This window comes from Polypterus senegalus, chromosome 6, assembly GCF_016835505.1.
Source record: "Polypterus senegalus isolate Bchr_013 chromosome 6, ASM1683550v1, whole genome shotgun sequence".
Taxonomy (NCBI): Eukaryota; Metazoa; Chordata; class Cladistia; order Polypteriformes; family Polypteridae; genus Polypterus; species Polypterus senegalus.
In genome coordinates, this window is record NC_053159.1 from 178,798,134 (window position 1) to 178,819,981 (window position 21,848).

The window sequence follows — 21,848 nt, forward strand, 5'->3', positions numbered from 1 at the left end:
CAGGTATGAACATAGTGTATTTAATTTATAGCAGACTCTTACTCATTGATTGATTCAAGCCTGTATTATGGTGTTTTCTTTGCTATTATATATTTTGTACTATTTTTACATTTTGAGTACCTAGTACTTTGAGTTTCCCCTTTTGAACCGTTTACTTAGACTTCAATTTATTTTTCTGCAGTGCAAGCCATGGACATTGTACTGTACATATGTATGCACCACATTGATATGCAGTGCTTCTTCTGTGAGCTGCCCTAACCTTGGGGCATCTGACTGCCTCTGTCTGCCTACCTCAGAGACCTGGTCAGTCACACAGCCTTAGCAATCACTTAAAAAAATAAAGTGATTATGTATTTTTTCTGTGATACTGTTTTGTCTTGTTAGAGTAATATATTACTCTACTTTCCCTTTTGTATTATTAATGTGTAGCCTTTGTCAGAATGCCTCAAATCTCACAGACTTACCACTGTTTATAAGGTATTATAGTATATAACTTTTCCCCATCTTCCCTTCTACTTCTATAACCTCAGGCAATTAGGTGTAGTAAAAGACAAGCAGGAGTTTAGTTACACTTTAAACAATATATTATTGATAATATTCATAAATAATAATAAAAAGGAAAGTACATTTGAATATTGGCAACCATACAACCTGATTAAATGCTGATGTGTAGTTTCAGGCAGCACAAAGACTTGTTAGTTACTCAAAATCTCTAGTTAAGGCATCATTTGTGGTCAGCTTTCTTCAGAACAGGCTGCATGTCTGTCTCAGTATGGCTGCCGAGCTGTGCTCTTTCTTGTGTTGTCCTTTTCAGTTGATGCATCAGTTTTGTAAGAGAGAGATAGTGAAGGAGTGAGCAAATTTATAGATTCTCTGTCCAACCCCTAGAGCCAATAGGGCGTCAAAGTACTTAAAGGTTTCTGATACAAGCCAGTTCCAATCAGCCAAACTTCAGACCAATGGGGGGATAGAACATCTTCACATCCGCCATCCCCCAAAACCATATGTTAAGGTAACGCTTGGCAGTTAGGCAGCCTGGCTTTCCTATAGGGGTTGACTGAGAAACTTCAGAGAAACATTAGGCAAACTTGTTTAACGCACTTCCCCCCAACTCTGTCGTAAGAAAGAGGTGTGTGTGTGTGTGGAGTGAGGGGGGTGGGGGTGTAAACATGCATGCTTCTCACTAATGTAACACTAATATTATATTGCTTTGCCTAAGTTACAGATAAAGACATACAAAATATTTATCAACTTATATGCAAAATCTCACATCACAACAGATACTTTGAAGCATTCCGCATCAGCAGCGATGGCCAGCTGCTTTTGAACTAATTGTTTAAGAATATTTGACACACAAAGCTTTTAAAGGTCACCAGTGAGGTTAGGTTTTGCTTCTTTTACCTCACATTAAAGATCCAAGTTGGTACTGAAAGACTAGTAAACATAAAATATATTCAACACTCCATGTAATAACTCTCATTCCGAAAACATATGTTTACAGCTGTATGTGCAAAGCACAAGTAGAAATTCCATTATTCTTGTGACAATAAAGTATCTAAACACATATACTAAAGATAATTTAGAACTCAAAATAATATGCATTGAAATACAAAAACAATACATGTATGTAGCTTTTCAATTAAATTATATTCTTAAAGCTTTGAATGTAAAATGAATACTTTACCCAAAAACAATACTTTATATTATTTATTTGTTACTACATGTATTGTGTAGTGATGGCTGGGGAGGGGAATAATGTCATGTTTTCCTGCAGAATAGAGATTTAAAACGTGTCTGGTATAATATTAGAATATGGTCATTAACAATCACAAACAATGTCAAAAGATCCATGAAAAGTCTTATGTTACTCATGCCTCTTAATCCACTTGATGTCATCCAGTCATATGCTTAGGGACAAGCTCAGAACTTGTTTTTATTATTTATTTGTTGACACTGGCCACAGCCATTTAAATTGATATAAAGTACTGTATGGTAGCCATAGGTTGAACGTTTCAGTTGAAAAGCAGAATTTGGCGAGTGCTTAACCAACCCTGTCCAAAATTTCAGCGGCTTATTTCAAAAGTGATGTATTTCATAGAACACCGCTTGCTAGAGACATTTGGTCAGACAGATAAACACAGTGGAAGGTCATGATAAGGGTTTCGGAAGCAGCTTTCAAAGGTCACAAACTGCCTACATGTGAGCATCAATGCAAAATGTTTCAAAGGTCACTTTATGCAGTTGATTTTTCAAATTGACATTTAATATTTAAATAGGCTACACTTGATCCGTTTGGTAATAATCTGATCATTTAAAAATCATCCCTGAAAAAAGTGGGAAGGACTTACAATAACGATTGCCACAATTATTGAACTGCAATATGGACAACCACACCAGATGCCCTGATAAGAGTATACTGATAAAATTTAGTGAACCCATACATTTCTTTAATAATGAGGAAACATCTCCAATATGTAATTCTTACATTATAAGACACAGGGCTATATTTATAATATGGGGATACTTATTGGTGATAAAGTTGTTGCTCACTGTGATTTCAGAAAAAGTCCTGTTCTGTTAACCAGGTCCTCCTTTCCTAGCTATGCTTAAGTTTGTTTTTTGTGACTTTTTCCTGTATTGAATGGTCACAAAATGTATCATGTTATTTTTGAAATTACATAATGTTTGCTTTTTAAAATGCTATGTTAGGGTATACTTTGTTACCTTAATTCAAAATTATGTTTTTTCTTTGCTTTGTAAAAGCTACAAATATGTGCTGTATGTGTCAGTATGCAATACAAAGGGTAAATAAAGTCTGATAATAATAATAATAATAATTATATAAAGCACGTTCATAGTGAGTGGAGAGCCTCTTCAACCACAACCAACATGTAGCATCCATCTGGATGATGCGATGGCAGCCAATTTTTGTGCCAGTACACTCATCAACAACAACAACAACAACAACATTTATTTATATAGCACATTTTCATACAAACAGTAGCTCAAAGTGCTTTACATATTAAAGAATAGAAAAATGAAAGACACAATTATAAAACAAAATAAATCAACATTAACATCGATTTAAGAGTAAGGTTCAATGGCCAGGGGGGACAGAAAAAACTAAAAAACTCCAGATGGCTGGAGAAAAAATAAAATCTGTAGGGATCTGTCTCATCACACATTAGCTGTTAGGTGATGAAGTGGTGAGAGAGATAGACAGCCAGTTAGTGGCAAGGAATGATTAGGGGGCCATAATAACCAGGCCATGGTGGGTAGCTAGAACACCAGGATAGACCCTACTCTTTTAAAGAATGCCCAGGGACCACAGAGACCTCAGTTTTACGTCTCATCCAAAGGACAGCACCATTTTTACAGCAGTGTCCCCATTTATGATGCCATTATAAAAGGTACAAACAATCCTGATTGAGGTGAAAATTTTTAGTACACACAGAGCTAAAGGGTCTGACACAAACAGCATTTAAAGAAGCTAAAGTGAATTACACATTGGCATTACTGTATACTGCACTCCTGACATTTGTCCTCTCTGACTTGAGTGAGCTGTTATGTGACCAGATTCAATGCTGCAGTTAGTTTTTAGTTTCCAGAATATGTCGTTAATGGTGGTTTGTGAATCAACTGAAAATAAATGAAATTAGAAAGACCCAAACAGCTGAAACAGAGTGAAAGTCATTTCCATTGTTAAACATCCATCCATTGTAGGACATTGTCATAACATTTTATTTTAAATGCCAGTAATTAAGCAGTCTTGCATCAGACACAGTATTTCATCACTGTGATTTTACTTTCAAAATAACTGAATGACTGAATAAAAAGGCTATAGTTGTTCTATTCCTTAACCACTCATAACATTGTTTTTAAGTGTTTTACACTGCACATTATTAATTTGATATTACAATGGTCTAGGAGTCATAGTTCATAGTTTGTGCCAGCTTCTATTGAGATTGAGTTCAAATGATGAGTCTCATCAGGCTTTTAATAAGAGAAGACACCTTGGTTTCTGCACACTTTAGTTTTATAAGACAGTTGCCATTTTGAGCTTAGAGCTATCCCAGCTCAGAAACACTAATTTCAGATAATACTTTGCATATTTCCTGCAAAAAAGCTATAAAAGCCTTGGCACATTAGGGCTCGTACCACCTTTAATTTTACATAAGTGTTTTTTTCTACAGGGTGAGTCAAAATTATGTTAATATTTGAATAGCAGAAACAATATATTCACAAAACATACTTCATATGTGCAAGATGATTTACAGGAATGTCTCAACCTGTTCGCCCTCATGTTTAACACCATGTACCATATGTGGCACATACATTGTCCACAAAAGTATATACATAGCGGTACCATTAGTGTTAACATAATTTTGACTCACCCTGTATTTAGCACCCTTCATTTTCTTTGATTTCTGTTAACTTTTAAAATATGGGAGTGGTGCTGGAAACTTTACAGAGCTGTAGAAACTGAAGATTTTTATTCTTTTAGTTTGTGTATTCGATCTCTACCTTTGTCATGTTTAAGCTTTCTAGCATGTTGGGAAATGCTTTTTTAACAATACACACAAGCAAAATTATGTTACTTATGTATAAGTAACATAAGATACCTTAACAAAAGCAGCTGCATTGCCTTTTGCCTTCATGTCACCTTTTCCATAATTCTCCAAACTTTCTTTGTATTTCACTGTTGTTTGGCTGCAGGTTAAGTAAAAAAGAAACAATTAAAAGGATTCTAAATCTCAAAACGCAAACCAGACAAATAAGCATGTTCTATTAACAGTAGTAATTGCTTATTAAGAATATGGCTAGAATGAAAACATGTACACCCTGTGACTCTCTGAAATCTGAGTTTGACACTCCAGGTGTAAAGTGTGTGTTATGAAGCAATATATTCAATGCCATCTTCGTTGTGATGGGCACTAGAGTTAAAATAAATTTCATTGAGCTTTAAAATGTGAATTTATGTTTAGACACATCAAGATTCTCTTTGTTTGAATTTAAAACATTTTTTCATTGTTTACTATTTAGCTTCTTCCATCATATGACATTTATACGTGGACAGAAGAACATGTGGTAAGTCTATACATTAGTTATTTATTTGTTTATTTATTTATAATCATCTCTTTTAATATAATTGATAAATCATTTTAAAGATTATTATATTTCCATATTTTCTTTGCAATTGTAGCCACATTCAAGTTCTGTTTGATGGTTGCTGCCCACGGTTTGGTCACCACCTGACCATGTTGCCTGATTACTCAATTTGGCCAGACTGACAACTTTAGGATGTGCCTCACCACAATTTGATTGCAGAGATCTACAAATAGTTTCTCGGACTTCATAACTTGTTTTGTGTTCCCACATGTAGAATGAATTGTGGGATCATACTGTGCGTACATGCACAGGTGTATGACTTTCTAAGCAAAGTCAATCAATTCATCTTGCCAAAGGTGAAGTCCATTCAAGTTCTACACGCATCTCAAGGAGAATTAAAGCAAGCATGAAGCATCTGAGCACAATATAAAGTACAACAGCAATTGGTCTGTATACTTTTAGAAATGAGAGATCTCAGTTTTTGATTTTTAATAAATTTGCAAATCTTTCTGAAAACATGTTTTCATTTTCTCAATATGAGTTACTGAGTGTTGATTGATGGGCATAAATGGCAAAATTATCCATTTAAAATGAAATCTACAACACAATGTAGTATATAGTAAATGAAGGGTTCTGAATACCTTGTGAATCCCCTGTAGATGTATTAACTATTATGTTTCCATACTGGTTTTGTTCAAGTAATTTCAAGTTGATTTTTTTTAAAATATCGTTCTTCCCTAAAGACAGGCTCAGAAAGGGTACAAATTTACAATATTTAATGAATTGCAAAATTCAAAAATACAAACCACTAGATTTGAATATATTTATAATCACATGTGATTTGATTACGAATGTGACCCCAGGGAAGTCATTTACCCTACAATAAAAATATAACTTGGAAACTGCCTTGCAGTGCTGTTCACTGTTGAAAAACACTGTATATTATAAATAATGGTTGACTGCATTCTAATGTATTTTTCTTTTGTTTTTTTCCTTAAAAGCATTTCTGGGTGGAGCAACTTTTTAATGAAGGTAAGTTTTGCTTATATATATGTATATACAGACGACCCTCGAAATTCATGGGGGTTACGTTCCTAGAGCACCCATGAATTGTGAAAAACTGTGAGTTTTGGATGTGGTCAAAAAATGCCTATATATGCCTATTTGTATAGTTTAAACCCTAAATATACCCCCAAAACACTTTAATTTCATTTCAAACTCAGCTTAATACATTATCTTTAAAAAAAGAATGTAAAGGTAAACTTGTTTACTGTACAGTACTGTACTGCTATGTCTCCCGTAGTGTTAGAAAGTCAAATACCGATGTTACCGCTATATGTACTACTAGCCAACCTGTCGCGTACCATTGCCGCATAATCAGGACGGTTTTTTAATGGGTTTTAAGCACAGGAAGAAAATTTATATTTTAAAAATCGGTAATGTAATAAATCAGCAAGAAAAGCAACATTGTAACAATGCACGGAACGAACCAACACACGATCGTCGGTGACTGAAAACTGACGGACCGCCATCGCACCTTCTCCTGCCAGACGGAGGGATGGGGGCGCACGGCACGGAGGTTGGAACGGGAGGAGAGGAGAATGACGTCCATTCAGCTCCGTCGGTCATGCTAGTCTGCTGATTTCTCATTCAGTATGCACTGCCCGCTCATGTGCCCACCTCCAACTTGTCACTTGAGTCGTCGTCTTTATACAGTCCAGATGTATGTGTGACTGACATAGACTTTTCATTGCTCTGTGCGGATCTGGCTGCTTTTCTATATATAATCCACCAAGACACCCGACCACGGTAGTAGCGAGGTGGGAGGGGGGTATGTACAAAGGGTAGGGACGTAATGAGTGGGACTGTATGAGTCACACTTAGTGAGAATTCCACGGCTTGCAGCCTGAATGGGGTTCAACGGCTTACCCACGCCTCTCTGCGCTGGGTAGACACACGGTCAATCTCATGCATAATTATTTATTGAATGCTAAACACTTCTGGAAAGACACGGATGTCTAAAACGGGTTGGTGTGAGAAAGTGAATGAAAAGATGGAACTCTGGAGAGAGCAGAATACAACATAATAGTGAACCCGCGGCCTAACAAATGCTCCTGGTTCAGACGTGCATGTGGACTCTTACCACAGACGAAAGGGACTAACTGGGTGGTCGGTGAGTTTTTGCGTCCGGGCAAATGGGCAAGCAGTGTGAATGCCTAGAGAGCGAGGGTAGACGGCGGCCGGTGAAAAAGGAGTGTTGGTGGGCAGGAAAACGTCTTACTTGTTCCTGCAGGAGCATCTAAGAAGACGCATGTTTGTCGCGGATGCGAATAGCTGTATGTAGCGTGTAAAACAGTTTGCTATTTTTTCGTAACCAAAAAGTCGGTTTTTAAAGACTGCTTACTTCATTGTGCTTTAACCTCAGTTGTAAAGGATTGTTTTAAGGATCCCATGGGACACCCCTCGCAAACCGTTTCACACGCTGCATATGGCGATTCACCTCCGTGAGAAACATGCCTCTATGAACAGTCAATGTAGCTCGGAGGTGCATGACATGCACATGACATTAACCTGACCTGCACTGCATGTGGCCTCTAGGACAGACGAATATAAATGACACCATTTTTTCTGTGTCGTCGCGTCCGAGTTGGTGGGCGTGGCCCTGCGAGTTGTCGTCGTATCCAATGGGCTTGGAGTTGGTGGGCGTGGCTCCTTCCTGCATGCGCCATAGGTGTCTCACTTGTCGGCGGCTTAGTGAATCCACGCCCCTTCCGGTGTGCTTTCCATGGTTGTCTTGCCTTGAATTGTACTATAATTCATGCAAGCATGTTTTCTTTGGTATGTGCTGTCGCTTTCTTTGGTATAAGTAGTGTAAATACGTAATAATTTCATTTAATAAAAATACAGTAAAATGTATGGGTACTCACCAATAATGAATGATATTGATTGAAGATGATGATGGCGATGAATTAGCTGTGCAGTACGATAAAGGTATGTAATGAAGATAATGACTGCACAGCAAAGCAGAGGATTTACAACTCCTCGGGTAGCTACTGCGGCATAACTTTTTAGTTCTGGGAGCAAATCCAGTAGTTCAACTTTCTCCTGGACAGTCTGTAACTTTTTCTGGCGCTTAGTTTCATTGCCAGAAGCCTTAGAAGGTGCAGGGCATTTGGGCGGCATTTTAGAGCTTTAAGAAGAATAAAACGAAAAACACGAGAACGCTCAGCGAAACACTTGAGATTTCTACATGCGGTAAACTGTTATGATATGGGAATGCTGGGCTGCATCTGCCGGAGATGAGTCACAGAGCAGCAGCCAATCAGCAGCAAGGAGAACACTCTCAGATTGGCTACTTTCACCATCACAAGCCACCTTTTCCCTGTAGATTGCTTTGTGTTCTCTCTACAGTATAGTATTACCACGAAAAAAGCCATAAAAATTGTGGAGGATATTTGTGGTTTCCACTAACAATTATTAGTTAAGTTCTAAGGAAAAATCCACGAATGAGTGAGGCCGCTATCTCCAAACCGCCACTTCGCAGGGGTCTACTGTATAGTGGTGTGCAAAAGTATTCAATCACCTTGAAAATCATCATAATTTTCTGCATGACAAAAGATTTGTCCACATATTTATCAATTCAGTATTTTTAATGTGAACTCTTATGTCATAACAATACATTTCCAAAGTCAAAAATAGACCATTTTCTGTAGATATTTAACTGAAAAAAACAAACTTAAAGTTAGTGTTTGCATAAGTATTTAAACATTATTTAAACGTTTACACAAATGACAATCACAAACAACACAAAGGTGACAGTCATTTGACAGTCATAGTTAAACATTATGAGGTACTACTTGAGAGTCCTTTACATCTCTCTGGGTATAAAAGCCCCATTCATAAGGGCCATAGTCTTTGTTTTTGGGCAATCACTACAAAAATGAAGTCAAAGGAGCATTCTACCGATGTCATTGAGAAGCAAAGTCATTGAAATGCACAAGACAGGAAATGGCTACAAAAAATGTCGGAAGAGTTTGAATGTCCTGTTAAGCACTGTTGGATCCATCATCAGAATGTGAGGTTCATCACAGCACCCAGACTCTTACTAGAACAGGCCGTCCCTCTAAAATAAACATCAGAGCAAGACGTCGACTGGTGAGAAAGGCCACTAAAAATCCAACCGTCACTCTCAGAAGTCTGCAATGTTCTTTGGCTGAAACTGGAGTGGAGGTGCAGTGGGTCCACAATTTCAAGAGCTCTCCATAAAACAGGACTCTATGGCAGGGTAGTAAGAAAGAAGCCATTCCTTAAGAAGGTCCACATAAAAGCATGTATAGCATTTTCTACAAAGCATGAGAAAGACCCAGTTAAGATGTGGGACAAGGTTTTACGGTCAAATGAGACCAAAATAGAACTTTTTGGCCAGACTTCAAAGATTGTGGCATAAAACTAACAAAGCCCACGACTCAAGAAGCACCAAACCTATGGTGACATATGGTGGTGATAGCATCATACTATGGGGATGCTTTTCATGTGCTGGGAATTGGAATCTTGAAGAAATTGCAGGGGCAATGGATGCACAATATTGCAGGAGAATTTGTTCAAGTCCGCTATGAACCTACGGCTCAAGAGAAGATTCATCTTTCAGCATGACAATGACCCTAAGCATGAGGCGAAAGCAACACTGGAATGGCTCAGAAACAGAAAGGTGAATGTTTTGGAATGGCCAAGTCAAAGCCCTGATTTTGGAAATCTGTGGCATTGTTTGGAAAACTGCTTTCCAGAGGCACCATCCCACTAACCTAGAAGATCTCTATAAATTATACCTAGAAGAATGGGGAAGAATCACTCCTGAACAATGTGCGGAACTGGTACATACTAACCCCAAAAGAATTAAGGCTGTTATTACAGGTAAAGGGTTCTTGATAAAGTATTAATATGTTGGGATTGAATACTTAAGCAAACATTAAGTTTTGAATTTTTCTTCTTCTATTAAATATCTACAAAAATGGTTTATTTTGACATTGGAAATGTATTGTTACAGCATAGGGGTTCACATTACAAATACTGAATATATATATTTACTTAGTAGTACAGTACTGAACACTATTGTAGTTTTTGTAGTTTATAGAGCTACTCCACCCATTCTCTGGCCTTATTCTGTTCATTGAAGTGTCATGGAGACAACTTCTTAACACTTCCCAACTGAAATATTCCTCAAGATTGGCAGCGAAGGACAAGGTACTTTAATACTGAAATATCTACAAGGTTTGGCATGTTTAATTAAATGACTGCCAAATGAATACATGTTTGCTAGATTCAAAATAACTTTTATACTGTTCATTGCAGATGTAAATTTACACTCAAGTGATACCCCAAATATTACTATTAAAGGGTTAGAGATTGTTGTTTATCCAAGGTTTATCAATAATGAAAGATCATATTCCAATAATGTCTGAGCAGATGGCATTCCTAAAACATTTGATTCAGAAGTGAAGCAGGCATTCAATTAAATTAGTCTTAGTCTTAGTTAGGGTATTTACCTGAAATCATTTTGGACAGTGTGAGACAAAGACAGTGCTTAGTTCTAAATGGTATGTTATCATTTTTGTACAAGTTGAAAAATGACATATTTTATCAAAGACAGATTTCCACTTAGGTCAGGTCAGGTTGGGGGGCATGCACTGGTACAGTGTGACAGTGTGTTGCAGCAACCACCGCACGACAAAGCAGCTCTGGATCCTGGTTGGCAACCCCCCAGCCAGACACGTAGTCCAATCCCATACACTGGAATTGACCATCTATGGGCATCCCCTTGGCTTGGTCTAGCTGCTCAGTTACCTCAACAATGACGATCCTGTGAGCCAGATCACCCTCAGGGAATCGTGCCACATGGCCATAGTGCCATAATTGATGCTCCTTCACAATGCATGTAATGTACCTCATTCGGGACTCCAAGGGCAACTGCTTGTTCACCACAAAGTCAAAGCAGTGGATTCTGTGAAGAGACACAGTACCAAAGGAGTCCAGTCTTCGTCTCAGGTCAGTGGACAGCGTCCATGTCTCACAACCATATAGCAAAACAGGAAGCACCAGGACTCTAAAGACTTGGATCTTTTTGCAAATATATTGGGAGAGCCACACACCCCTTTCCAGTGACTTCTTGACCCCCATGCACTCGCAATTCATCTACTGACTTCATAGGAAGAGTCACCAGAAACATGAATGTCACTGCTGAGGTAAGTAAACCTGTCAATGAAGTTGACATTCTCTCCGCAGACAGACACATTGCTGATGGCTGTGCCCAAGAGATCATTAAAGACCAGGATCTTGTTTTTTATCCAGGACACTCGCAAGCACAGAAACTCCTCGCTCTGTCTCTCAAAATCCCTAATCAGAGCCTCCGTTGACTTCCACTCATTACCTGCAAATCTACTTGAAAGTTCCTATTTTGAATGCTTTATCTGATAATCTAGTTTTGTACTTTTTCAAGAGAACTGGTATACCTAACATTAGATATAACATAGAGATAATATTAGTAACCTTATCTGGGCTAAATAATAAAATTATTACAGTATATAGTTAGGAAAGTTAGTTGGACTTCACTTAACAAAGTCTAACTTGCATCTTGTAAAAGTAATGTTTTGAAAAAAGTTTATATGTGAGACAAAGTTGTCTAAAGGCCGAACCATGTGCTCTGTCAGTGGTGAACAACTGGATTTTTTCATAGTTTGAAGTGAGTAGTTGTAACTAGTGTATAGAGCAAATCATACTGGGACAATTTAATGTAGAATTTCCTTTTCATTGGCTAACCAAGCCAATAAACATTAGATTTAAAAAAAATCCTTTTGATTCCTGATTTGATTAATTCATTTCCTTTTACTTTACAAATTACAGGAGAGTTTTCCAGCGACATGAAGAGATATGCAGAATTAATTAAGGAAAACCACATTACAGGCAAACGTCTACTACTTTTGACAGAAAATGACATGAAGGATATGGGGATTAAATCCAAAGGGCACATTATTCATTTAAAGGTACAATTCTGGCTATGTTTTTTATGAAAAAGTGAGGTAGGACAGTGACATAGAGTATAACTGTGTTCACTGAGAACAGGTGCTATATACAATAAATTTCAGTTAATCTGAGGGCAGTCAATGTGGAGCTATAAGCAGTATAACTTTTCGATTCATCTTTTTCTATGCCCTACCTATTTCTTCAGATTTTCTTCTTTGTCCCAATTTTGGCTTAGATAGACAATCCTAAGTAAACATTTTAAGTGTTCTTTGCTGAATTGGGGCAAATTCCTGTGTTGAAGTAATAATCATATTCTAAACTATTTCTGTTTTTTCCATATCTAATGTGTAGAAGGTCCTTCTATTTAAACATCCCATTCCAACAGATCATTACTAAATATTTATACTCTTCGTTACACAATAACTACATGTTTGCATCTTAATTATGAGATATGGAATTACAGAAAGTGCTTGTCAGTATACACTGTTTTACCACCTCGTTTTTTTTTGATGAGGCCCATTGCTTGTTCACATTGCCTCTTCACCACTTGATGTAAATGCCAGGTGAAGACATGTTTAATTGCAGATTATTACTTAAGAAGACGCAATGGATTAACAAGCTTGATTAGGAGCCAGGTGTCGCTTTCGCAGTGATTGCAGTGATTTTAGCCTTGTTCTGTAGACTGTCATTTGAGCAGCGACGTTGGCTACATCAAAGAGTTCATCATTTCTATGTTTAAATTCCTTTCTGATCATTCTCATCTCGAAGAGCATTTGTAATTTGAACTGAAATGAAATGCCCAAAAGACAGCAGAAGAGCCATAAATCAGGCTTTTGCAGATTTGCTCATGAGCTGGTTCACAAAGATGGGCATGAAAAGCTGATACAGGTGGAAAGTAATTATGAGCTTGTGACTCATCAGTTTGGATGTGACTACTGAATGAGTCTGTAGCTGCAATTTGGTGAATGCAGACGACTTATGCTTCCCTTAATGTAGGTCTCAGGATACCCCCTGGAAAACAACAGTATTCAATCCATTCATTTATTTATTTGTAGTGTTCGTCACTGAGTACAGACTCAGAGCGCGTAACAGGTTTACACCTAAAATACAAATTAAATAATGTACACACATAAAACTACAGATTGTATTAAAAACAAATTAAAAGAAGTAAATGCAAAATGATTATCAAAAATCGATCCTAACAAAAAATCTCCATTAATATTATCTGTCAGGACAGCTATTGAATTTCCACATTTATGATAATTTCCTTCTCCCTGTCCATTGTTTTTAGAGTTTAGTCTTGCTTCTGACAAACCTTTACATTTATTTATTTATCAAGTTTATGCAAAGTGACTTTCTAAATAAATATGCATGAGAACAAATATTACATCAGTCAGTCAGGTGCTAGGTAAACTTAGAGAGTCAAGCTGTGCACAATGTCTGTACAATACTAACACGCATTACAGTACAATATCAAAGCATGTACATCGTCAAGATTTGTGTTATGCCACATTATGAAAGTATAAGTATATTATAATTCTGTGTGTTACAGCTCAGTATCAGTTCAACATCACCATATCTGTTACAGTACTGTATCAAAGTGCACATATGGTACAATATTAAAGTGTGTTTGCAGTGTGCACTTTTTTTAGTACACTGTAAAGTATATAAAAGTTAGTGGCCTGAAAGGTTGGTATTGATGACCTTATATTTATGTTATTTGTGTAATTGTACATTACCAAAGCATGTGCAGTGTAAAATAACATGTTATTTTACATTATCAAAGTGTCATTGCACAGTGCATACAATGTTTATAATTATCTTATTTTATACAAGGATAAACATTATGCTAAGTAAAGTTTTAAAGAGGCTATGTTACAGACTGAAAAATACCAAAAATGTGTTGGGGCTCCAGAGGACATGCCATTTAATCCTTGAGTTGTAGAGAGGATAAGGTGAATAGATTTGTCATAGAATATGTCATATTTGACGTGTTGTTAGGCTCTTGTAGCACAGTGACGACTTCCAGAGGGAATAGATCTGTCTTATTCAGAAGTCAGGTCTGATGTGAACAAGGACTTCTTGTGTGGAGGCTGTTAAGTAGGTGAGGAAGGAAAATAGGGCAGAGCTAGCGATGTTCAGACCAAAAGTGACATAAGTAATCTTCTGGAGAATTCTCCTCTATTCTAAAATAAACAGAAATTGCATTAGTGGCAGTTTCACACCAAAAACCTTCCCCTTATTTTTAGTTACACCAATACCCGTCTTTCACTCCCAATGTGTGTGTGTGTGGAGTGTCAATGTGTGCTTTACATTACAGTTTCGATTTATGTCAAGATGTGTAATACAACATAGCTATAAAATGTACATGCTTATTGTGTTTGTTACAATACAGTGCTGTGCTTTAGGAAATCCTTGAAATACAATTGTGATAGTAAATATGTATTTGTCATTTGTTATCTTTATTTAATTTTATTTATAGGTGCACCTGTTCATTCAGGACATTATCCCAGATGCTTTGCACTGTGTGCTATTTCTTTCCAAAAATAGGTCCTGGTTAATTATTGAAGTGGGAGACAGGACCATAGCTGGCATTTCCAAGCACCTTATAGACTAATCTTTGATATTTCACTTCACAATAAAGAACATAGTGAGATTTTTCAGCATATTTACAGGGTCAGGTTTGCTTTTTGATAAGCATTTGTGATGTATTTTTTCAATATATTTATATTCATAAATTTAGATGTTGCTTTTATCCAGAGTCTTAAAGCCATACTAACCAGTACATATATTTATATTTCATACCATTTTTTTTCATTAAAGAATTGCAGCAGCACTTGTGTAAAAGGCAAAAACCAATAATTAATGGTATGCCAGGCCATTACGTGTCACACAGTACAATTTCTTCCCTGAAATAACTGACAAATAACTGATTTGGCCAAGGATTTGCTAGGAATGCATTATGTGACTTAAATACCTGGAATTTTCATGCCTTTACTAGAACCAGAGTATGGTTCATAGCGTTAGCGTAGATGATGCTCTGGAGAGTCACACATCTCACTCATGGTTACATCATGAACTAGTGGTAAACAAAAATCCAACACCTTATGTACTGGTTCACACTGCCTGACTTTGTTAAAACCCTCAAACATGTCCATAATACTCTCTTCCATCAACAACAACAGAAACAACTTTTATTTCTATAGCACATTTAATGTACAAAATGTAGGTCAAAGTGCTTTACAAGATGTCATATTGTTGCAGTAAAAGAAAGCAAATTAAATTAGGTAGGATTATAAATGGATAATTAATAAAAATACACTAATGTGAACTTACATAACATAGATATAAAATTAGTAGAAAAGTAGAGTCCTTCTATATAATATTGTATTCTAAATCTGTAAAGAAAAGTACAATGATAAGATCAGATGGCTGGGAGTACAGAAGATACACACAAAAAAAAAGCAAGATCTGCAGGGGCTCCAAGGCCAAAAGACCATTCAGCCCGCACTAAACATTCTACTTACAACAACAACAACATTTATTTCTATGGCACATTTTCATACAAGTAATGTCGCTCAAATTTCTTTACATGATGAAGAAAGAGAAAAGAGACAAAGTAGAATTAAAATCAGAGAACACTAATTAACATAGAATAAAAGTAAGGTCTGATGGCCAGGGTGGACAGAAAAAACAAACAAAAAAAAAACTCCAGACGGCTGGAGAAAAAATAAAATCTACAGGGGCTCTGTGGCCATGAGACCGCCCAGCCCCCTTTAGGCATTCTACCTAACATAAATGACCTCAATCAGTCCTCATTGTATTCAGGATTCACATGGAAGGACTTGATGATGACGGTCACGTGGACTTCTGGCCTTTAATCCATAAATGTAGGGACATCACAATGCTTTGATCAGGTGGTGATGGCGCAGATTGCCACCACAGAAAACTGGAAAAAGATCAGAAGAGAGAGTAGGGGTTTGTACGGATTTTGGAGCCACCATGAATAGTAATGATAATTAATTGAATATGCAGAGCATCAGGATTAAATTAAATGAAGTTATGAGAAAGCCATGTTAAAGTAATGTGTTTTTTGCAGTTTTGTAAAGTGCTCCACTGTATCAGCCTGGCGAATTCCTATTGGCAGGCTATTCCAGATTTTAGGTGCATAACAGCAGAAGGCCGCCTCACCGCTTCTTTTAAGTTTAGCTGTTGGAATTCTAAGCAGACACTCATTTGAAGATCTAAGGTTACGATTTGGAATATAAGATGTCAGACACTCCGATATATAAGATGGAGCGCAATTGTTTAAGGCTTTACAAACCATAAGCAGTATTTTAAAGTCAATTCTGAATGACACAGGTAACCAGTGTAGTGGTTAAATGTTCTTAAGTTGCCACCCATCGTTTCCGGGCTTTGTTCAGGGAATTTGACACAGCAGGTCTACTAGACAGCTGTGGGCACCAGCCTTCATTACAGCATCATTGGTGTCTTCACAATGTTTCGATCAGGTGGTGATGGTGGCAAAAAACACTGCCCCAGAAAAACCTGAAAATAATGTAGAGAAAAGTAGAGATTAGTAAAGATAATTCTATGCATGTATCATCTAATGGATTATTTACTGTTTATTTCTGTATACCACAAATAATCCTCTTGCCTGACATATTGGCAGTTTCACTACATTGCCTTTTAAAATGTTTTTTCCATATCTTAACAGTTTCTTTGTCCGCAGAACATAATGAGCAGGATCTGATCTGAGAAATTAATACAATAACCCTAATACTCCCTTTTTATTGTCTTTTTTCTGACAAGCTACGAAAATTTGTGAGCTTTTTTGAACTTCTGTTATTTTATTTGTTCTCCCTTTTAACAGTCTGCAATTGAGAAATTAGCCCAAGATTATCTGAGTCTCTTCCATTTTCCACCTTTGATGAAGGTAAGTAAATATGAGCCATTAAATAGAAATCACTTGAAAAATGAGCAGAAAAAAATAAAAGATGTGTCCAACTTTACTTTAGGGATGAATTGTACACTAGCTATATCCATCTTCAGTCATTGCCCTTGTAAGAGTTTCTTCCATATATTCTTCACCATTGTGTTTTAGGTAAATTATCGCATTTTCACAAAACAATCCGGATGGACAAAGAATTCATTCCTTTTTATCTGCACATCCCTTGAGAGCATAAGATCTGTTCCATACAAAAGATTTAGATAATTAGACATGTACTTTTTGATATATACAGTACTGTGTTTGTTTCTGTAATGTTATGTAATGAAAGCTTGATTATACTTGGATAGGAATGTCATTGGTTAGGATATTTGTCTTCAGTCAATTGTGTTATTTATTTAACAACCACTTGTCACTGTTCTACATCTCAGTCCCCAATTCAAGCTGAAAGCTGCTCCATTAAAACAACAGATATTTTTTCCCACTTTCTAACTACTAGGATTTCATCTACATGCTCAAACTGCAGAGTCATCTTTCCTTGTAGTTCTGGTGTGCAGAACTTTGGCATCATAAGGTGGACATTTCATTACAGCTTGATCTGTCACAGTTAGATCACTGATGCTTACAATTCAAGCTTTATAAGCTAATTCTCTTGGCTGTCTTCTGGCACTGATGCTTCATTCTGACAGAGGCTTTTGGACTCTCTGCAAGCTCCTATGGTTGTGTTCCATTCTTCACCTGGAATGTTTGGTTATTTGCTTTTTTCCCCAGCATGTCTATTTCATGAATCTGGTTGCAGTCCATCAGTGCCTACTTTTAGATTATTTCTTTTTTTATTATTTTTGCTAAAACTTTAGGTCACAATAACTTTAAAAAATCTCACATAGACAATACAGCTGGTTTGATATTTCTATGATTGGAACAATGATAGGTAAAGCAACACAGTAAGTTATATGGAGCTGATGGGCTGAACTAGTATCCTTAAGTATTACTGTTGAGAATCTCTAAATAATATGAAGCTACTCCACTGCATATTTGTGAATTCAGCAGTAAAGCTGATCCACTATCTCAATTAATGCACAGTGTGCTAGTTGTATTCTATCACTGTATTACTTATTGAAATTCACTTATTAGTGAAAGTGTCAAGGTAATGCATTGTGAATGTGTGGTATTGTGGCTATGATGGTTTTGCCTGTGTATTTGTTTATTCTGTTTTTTATGGATTATTTTGCGATTTATGTTATTGAGTTTTTATTGTTTTTATTTCATTTTTTCTTATATTGTATTGTCTTGTGTTTTTGTTACGTTTCCCCCAGGGGGTGGAGCCTCCTGACACTGCAGCTACACTGTAGTCTGGAACTGTTTAAAAGCCTGTGATGCTTCAGATGAGATTTTCTCTGCTTGTATTGTTTGGCTCCTCTTTCTTGATCATCTGTTTATTGGTCCCGTGACCATTTTTATTTGGATTTCCTGGCATTTTTATTTTTTTGCACTTGTTCCTGTGTTTTTTGTTTTTTTTTTTTTCTTTTTATGTCAGTTCCAGTGTACCTGAGGTAGTTTAGTCTTGGTAGTGCGGTACTATGAATAAGGTCTAAGTACTGCTTAAGTGAAAAACTGAAAGAAATAACCACCAAGTTTAACTAATCTACAGCTAGTCCTGTTGTGGACTGTGGTTTTATCCAGCCTTGTATACAACAGAAGTAAAAACAGCAATCTTTAAATAGTTGTGTTGATTACATCATCGATACTCTTGTCCTGATGAACTAAGAGAAACATTGCCTAGGTAAAGAACAATGCAAAATCCAAAAAGTAGCAGCATCCATTGCCCATACAAAATGCCATTAAATAATTATGTAAAAAATGATGAACGTTTTTAAAAAGCCTTTAAAGAAATTAATTTCTTAGTTGTGAAAACTCTAAAAAAAGATACCCGGAAGACCATGATCACTTTAGAAAAGTGCAGAAAAAATTAAAGAAGTATCTAATCACAACAATACTATTCAATGACAGTAAACTAAGTATGATTGGTTCATTATTGCTATATTGCATTTTATATATGTATATTTAATTATTTATGTCTTTTGCAATGATCCCAGTTCATGTATATGCATAGACATTATTTTTTATGTTGTCAAAAGTCTGTATAATATGTGTGGTTATTCATTTTGTAATATCCACCATGGTTAGACCTGTTCATGAGGAGGATTAAGTTAGCATGCAACTGTTTTTCCCCTTTGTAGGCTCTAAGATACCCACTGCAACAGCATAGCTGGACTTGATCGTCTATAGTGTGCAGCTTAAGTGCAACACCCCTAAACCTGGCAGTATGTGTTGCTAACACAAATACAAAATTAAGACAAGATTATCTTGTGATGTTCCCATGCTGAAGGCATACTGCAACTGACTCTTATGGTTTCACAGATTTGGTTTTGTTTATTCTGGATATTATTTCATTTTTTTGAAATTGTTTTTTTTTAATTTTCAATATTGTTACTTAAGACATTTTTGGGTTCCTGATAGTTTTTTTTTTAAGTTTGGAGGGAATGTCATGTGACAGTTTGTTCACAAGAAGCCATAACGACCTTCTTTATGGTGGCCCCTTTTAAGCCAGTTTTTATTCATATACTGCACAATCTGTGTACTTTTCAAGATGTTTTAAGTGCACATTCAACTTTTAATTGTTTGTAACTTTAAATAAATAAGCTTCACCTCTTACTTCATTGGACTAATTGATAATCAATCACAATCATGTCACTTTTTTTTTTTAAATCAAATGCTCCTTGACTTGCTAAGAAAATTATATCCTGTGCCTCTGTGTTGTATTTCTAGGAAGATGAACTGCAATTAGAAGAAGATGCCATAAAAATTGTGAACCTGGAACTGGTATTTGGGTACCATTTGAAGCCAGGAACTGGCCGAAAGGTAAGTTTGCGTTGACCCCAAACCAGGTTTCTCATTTAGGTTTCAGGTAAGCAGTGGTTTTCATGTGATCAGCTTATTCTCTATTTTTTCCTTATCCCTCTCATGTAAAGTCTACTTGGAAACCCTGGGAATAGTGTGTAGTGAATACTAAGATCATCATTGCTTACAGAAATCATTCAATGGAGAGCTCATCCAGATCTTTCTCAGCGTTATACTGCACATCAAAATTCCTTTTGTAGCAGTTATACTTGCATGTAAAAAACTCTAATTAAAGGCTATTGTTGAGAAAAAGAAATGGCCATAGCGGCATCAACGTGTATGAGATAGATAGTGACACATGTTTGTGCTATTCTGCTACTTTTGTTTAGCAATGAGTGAACTTACTTATTCAAATAAACTAAAATAATATATGTAGAGTAATGAAATGTGCATTTCTACATGATTCTAGACATTTTCTTCATGTTTGATTCTTTCATCAGGCTGTTTGTCATTAAGAAAGTTGTAATCTTCCTTGTCAAGTACATAATCACATACAGTTTTTATTTATTTATATCTGGCTGTTGTTGGGGAATATAGACTATTAATTGGATTTTTGTTCCTTTATAGCTAGTATCATTAAATCATACTTTAATCTGTGTGATGCTTATGCAAATCCTATAAAAAATTTCCTAGTAATGTTACAGTTAGTGTGTTATCCATTTTCTTTTTTAATTGTATTTATATTTATAAATTACTTATAAATTACAGTTAAAGAAGAATAGTTCCATCAAATATAGTGTATATTTAATACCACATACAAAATATTTTTTTTTCTTTTAGATCAATCTAAACTATCCTCCCTTACCTAATTCAGATATGAACAGAACTCCCAATGTGAAATACAGTAGACATCAAAAAGGTTGATAGAAGCCCAGTCTGTTTATTTTTGCATTGCTTCATTAAATGTATGTGATTGTGTACAGTATATAGTTATCCCTCTTTAATTGACTTTATCTGATCTTTTGCAATAACAGCTCATGGCTTTTTTATTCAACATAAGCTATATTTCATTCAATGTACATCTGAAAAAAATTTATAAGAAATCCTGCGTGAGTATACTTGTGTAAGGTACTGCTGTCATCACCCACAAGTTCTGATCTGCCTATTTCTAGTCTTGTGCCTTTGTTCACCTTGCTACTATGTACTTATGTGCTACATTTATCACTGTGTATCTGTGTAATCTTGAAAATAGCTCCAACACAAAGGTGGAAAAATGTGAAAGCAATTGAAAAGGTAGTGCATTGTTTTAAAATATATTTCATGACTGCATTTTGCTGTGAGGTGAAAATTCCCTCTGCATGAGCAAAGGAAAGCCCCGGTTTCTCTCTCTCTCTCATCCTAAATGTAGACTAATGTGCAGAAAGATTTTCAATGATGACTTCATTAAAGGAATAGTCCATGCAAAAATTGTATTATTTTTATTGTTACTTGCCCAATATAGCTTGCAGTGACGGTCAAGGAAAAAGTTTAATTCCATATTTTCATGCAAAACAGAGGTAAAATAGTTTGTATAGTATATTCTTTATAATGACTAGTGCTGGACAACACCAACAATATCAACACCAAACAATATCAGAACTATCCACATTATTCATATTGCATATTCCATATCTAATTGTATTCTCACAATGTTCCACACACCTGTGTTTTTACTGAAATATTGTTAAAGAAACCCCTTCCAAAACAAAATCCCCTTCTTGAACAAAGATCAATACACTGAAATGTGACCGATCTTTTGCATTGCAGACTCCGCCTCCCACCGCTTTTCTTTTGTGAAGAGTTTCACAGAAAGGAACAGAAGGTCCCTAAAGTC

At 36.1% G+C, this 21,848-nt stretch overlaps 1 protein-coding gene across 1 annotated transcript in view; it reads left to right on the forward strand.

The window, feature by feature from the left end:
• Nucleotides 1-21,848, forward strand: part of zak (sterile alpha motif and leucine zipper containing kinase AZK) — a 214,693-nt gene that overhangs the window by 121,255 nt on the left and 71,590 nt on the right. The window contains exons 12-16 of the mRNA XM_039757640.1: nt 5,044-5,088; nt 6,111-6,141; nt 12,007-12,146; nt 17,000-17,062; nt 19,904-19,996. Of these exons, the coding sequence (XP_039613574.1) occupies nt 5,044-5,088; nt 6,111-6,141; nt 12,007-12,146; nt 17,000-17,062; nt 19,904-19,996 (372 nt within the window). The remainder of the gene's footprint in view (nt 1-5,043; nt 5,089-6,110; nt 6,142-12,006; nt 12,147-16,999; nt 17,063-19,903; nt 19,997-21,848) is intronic.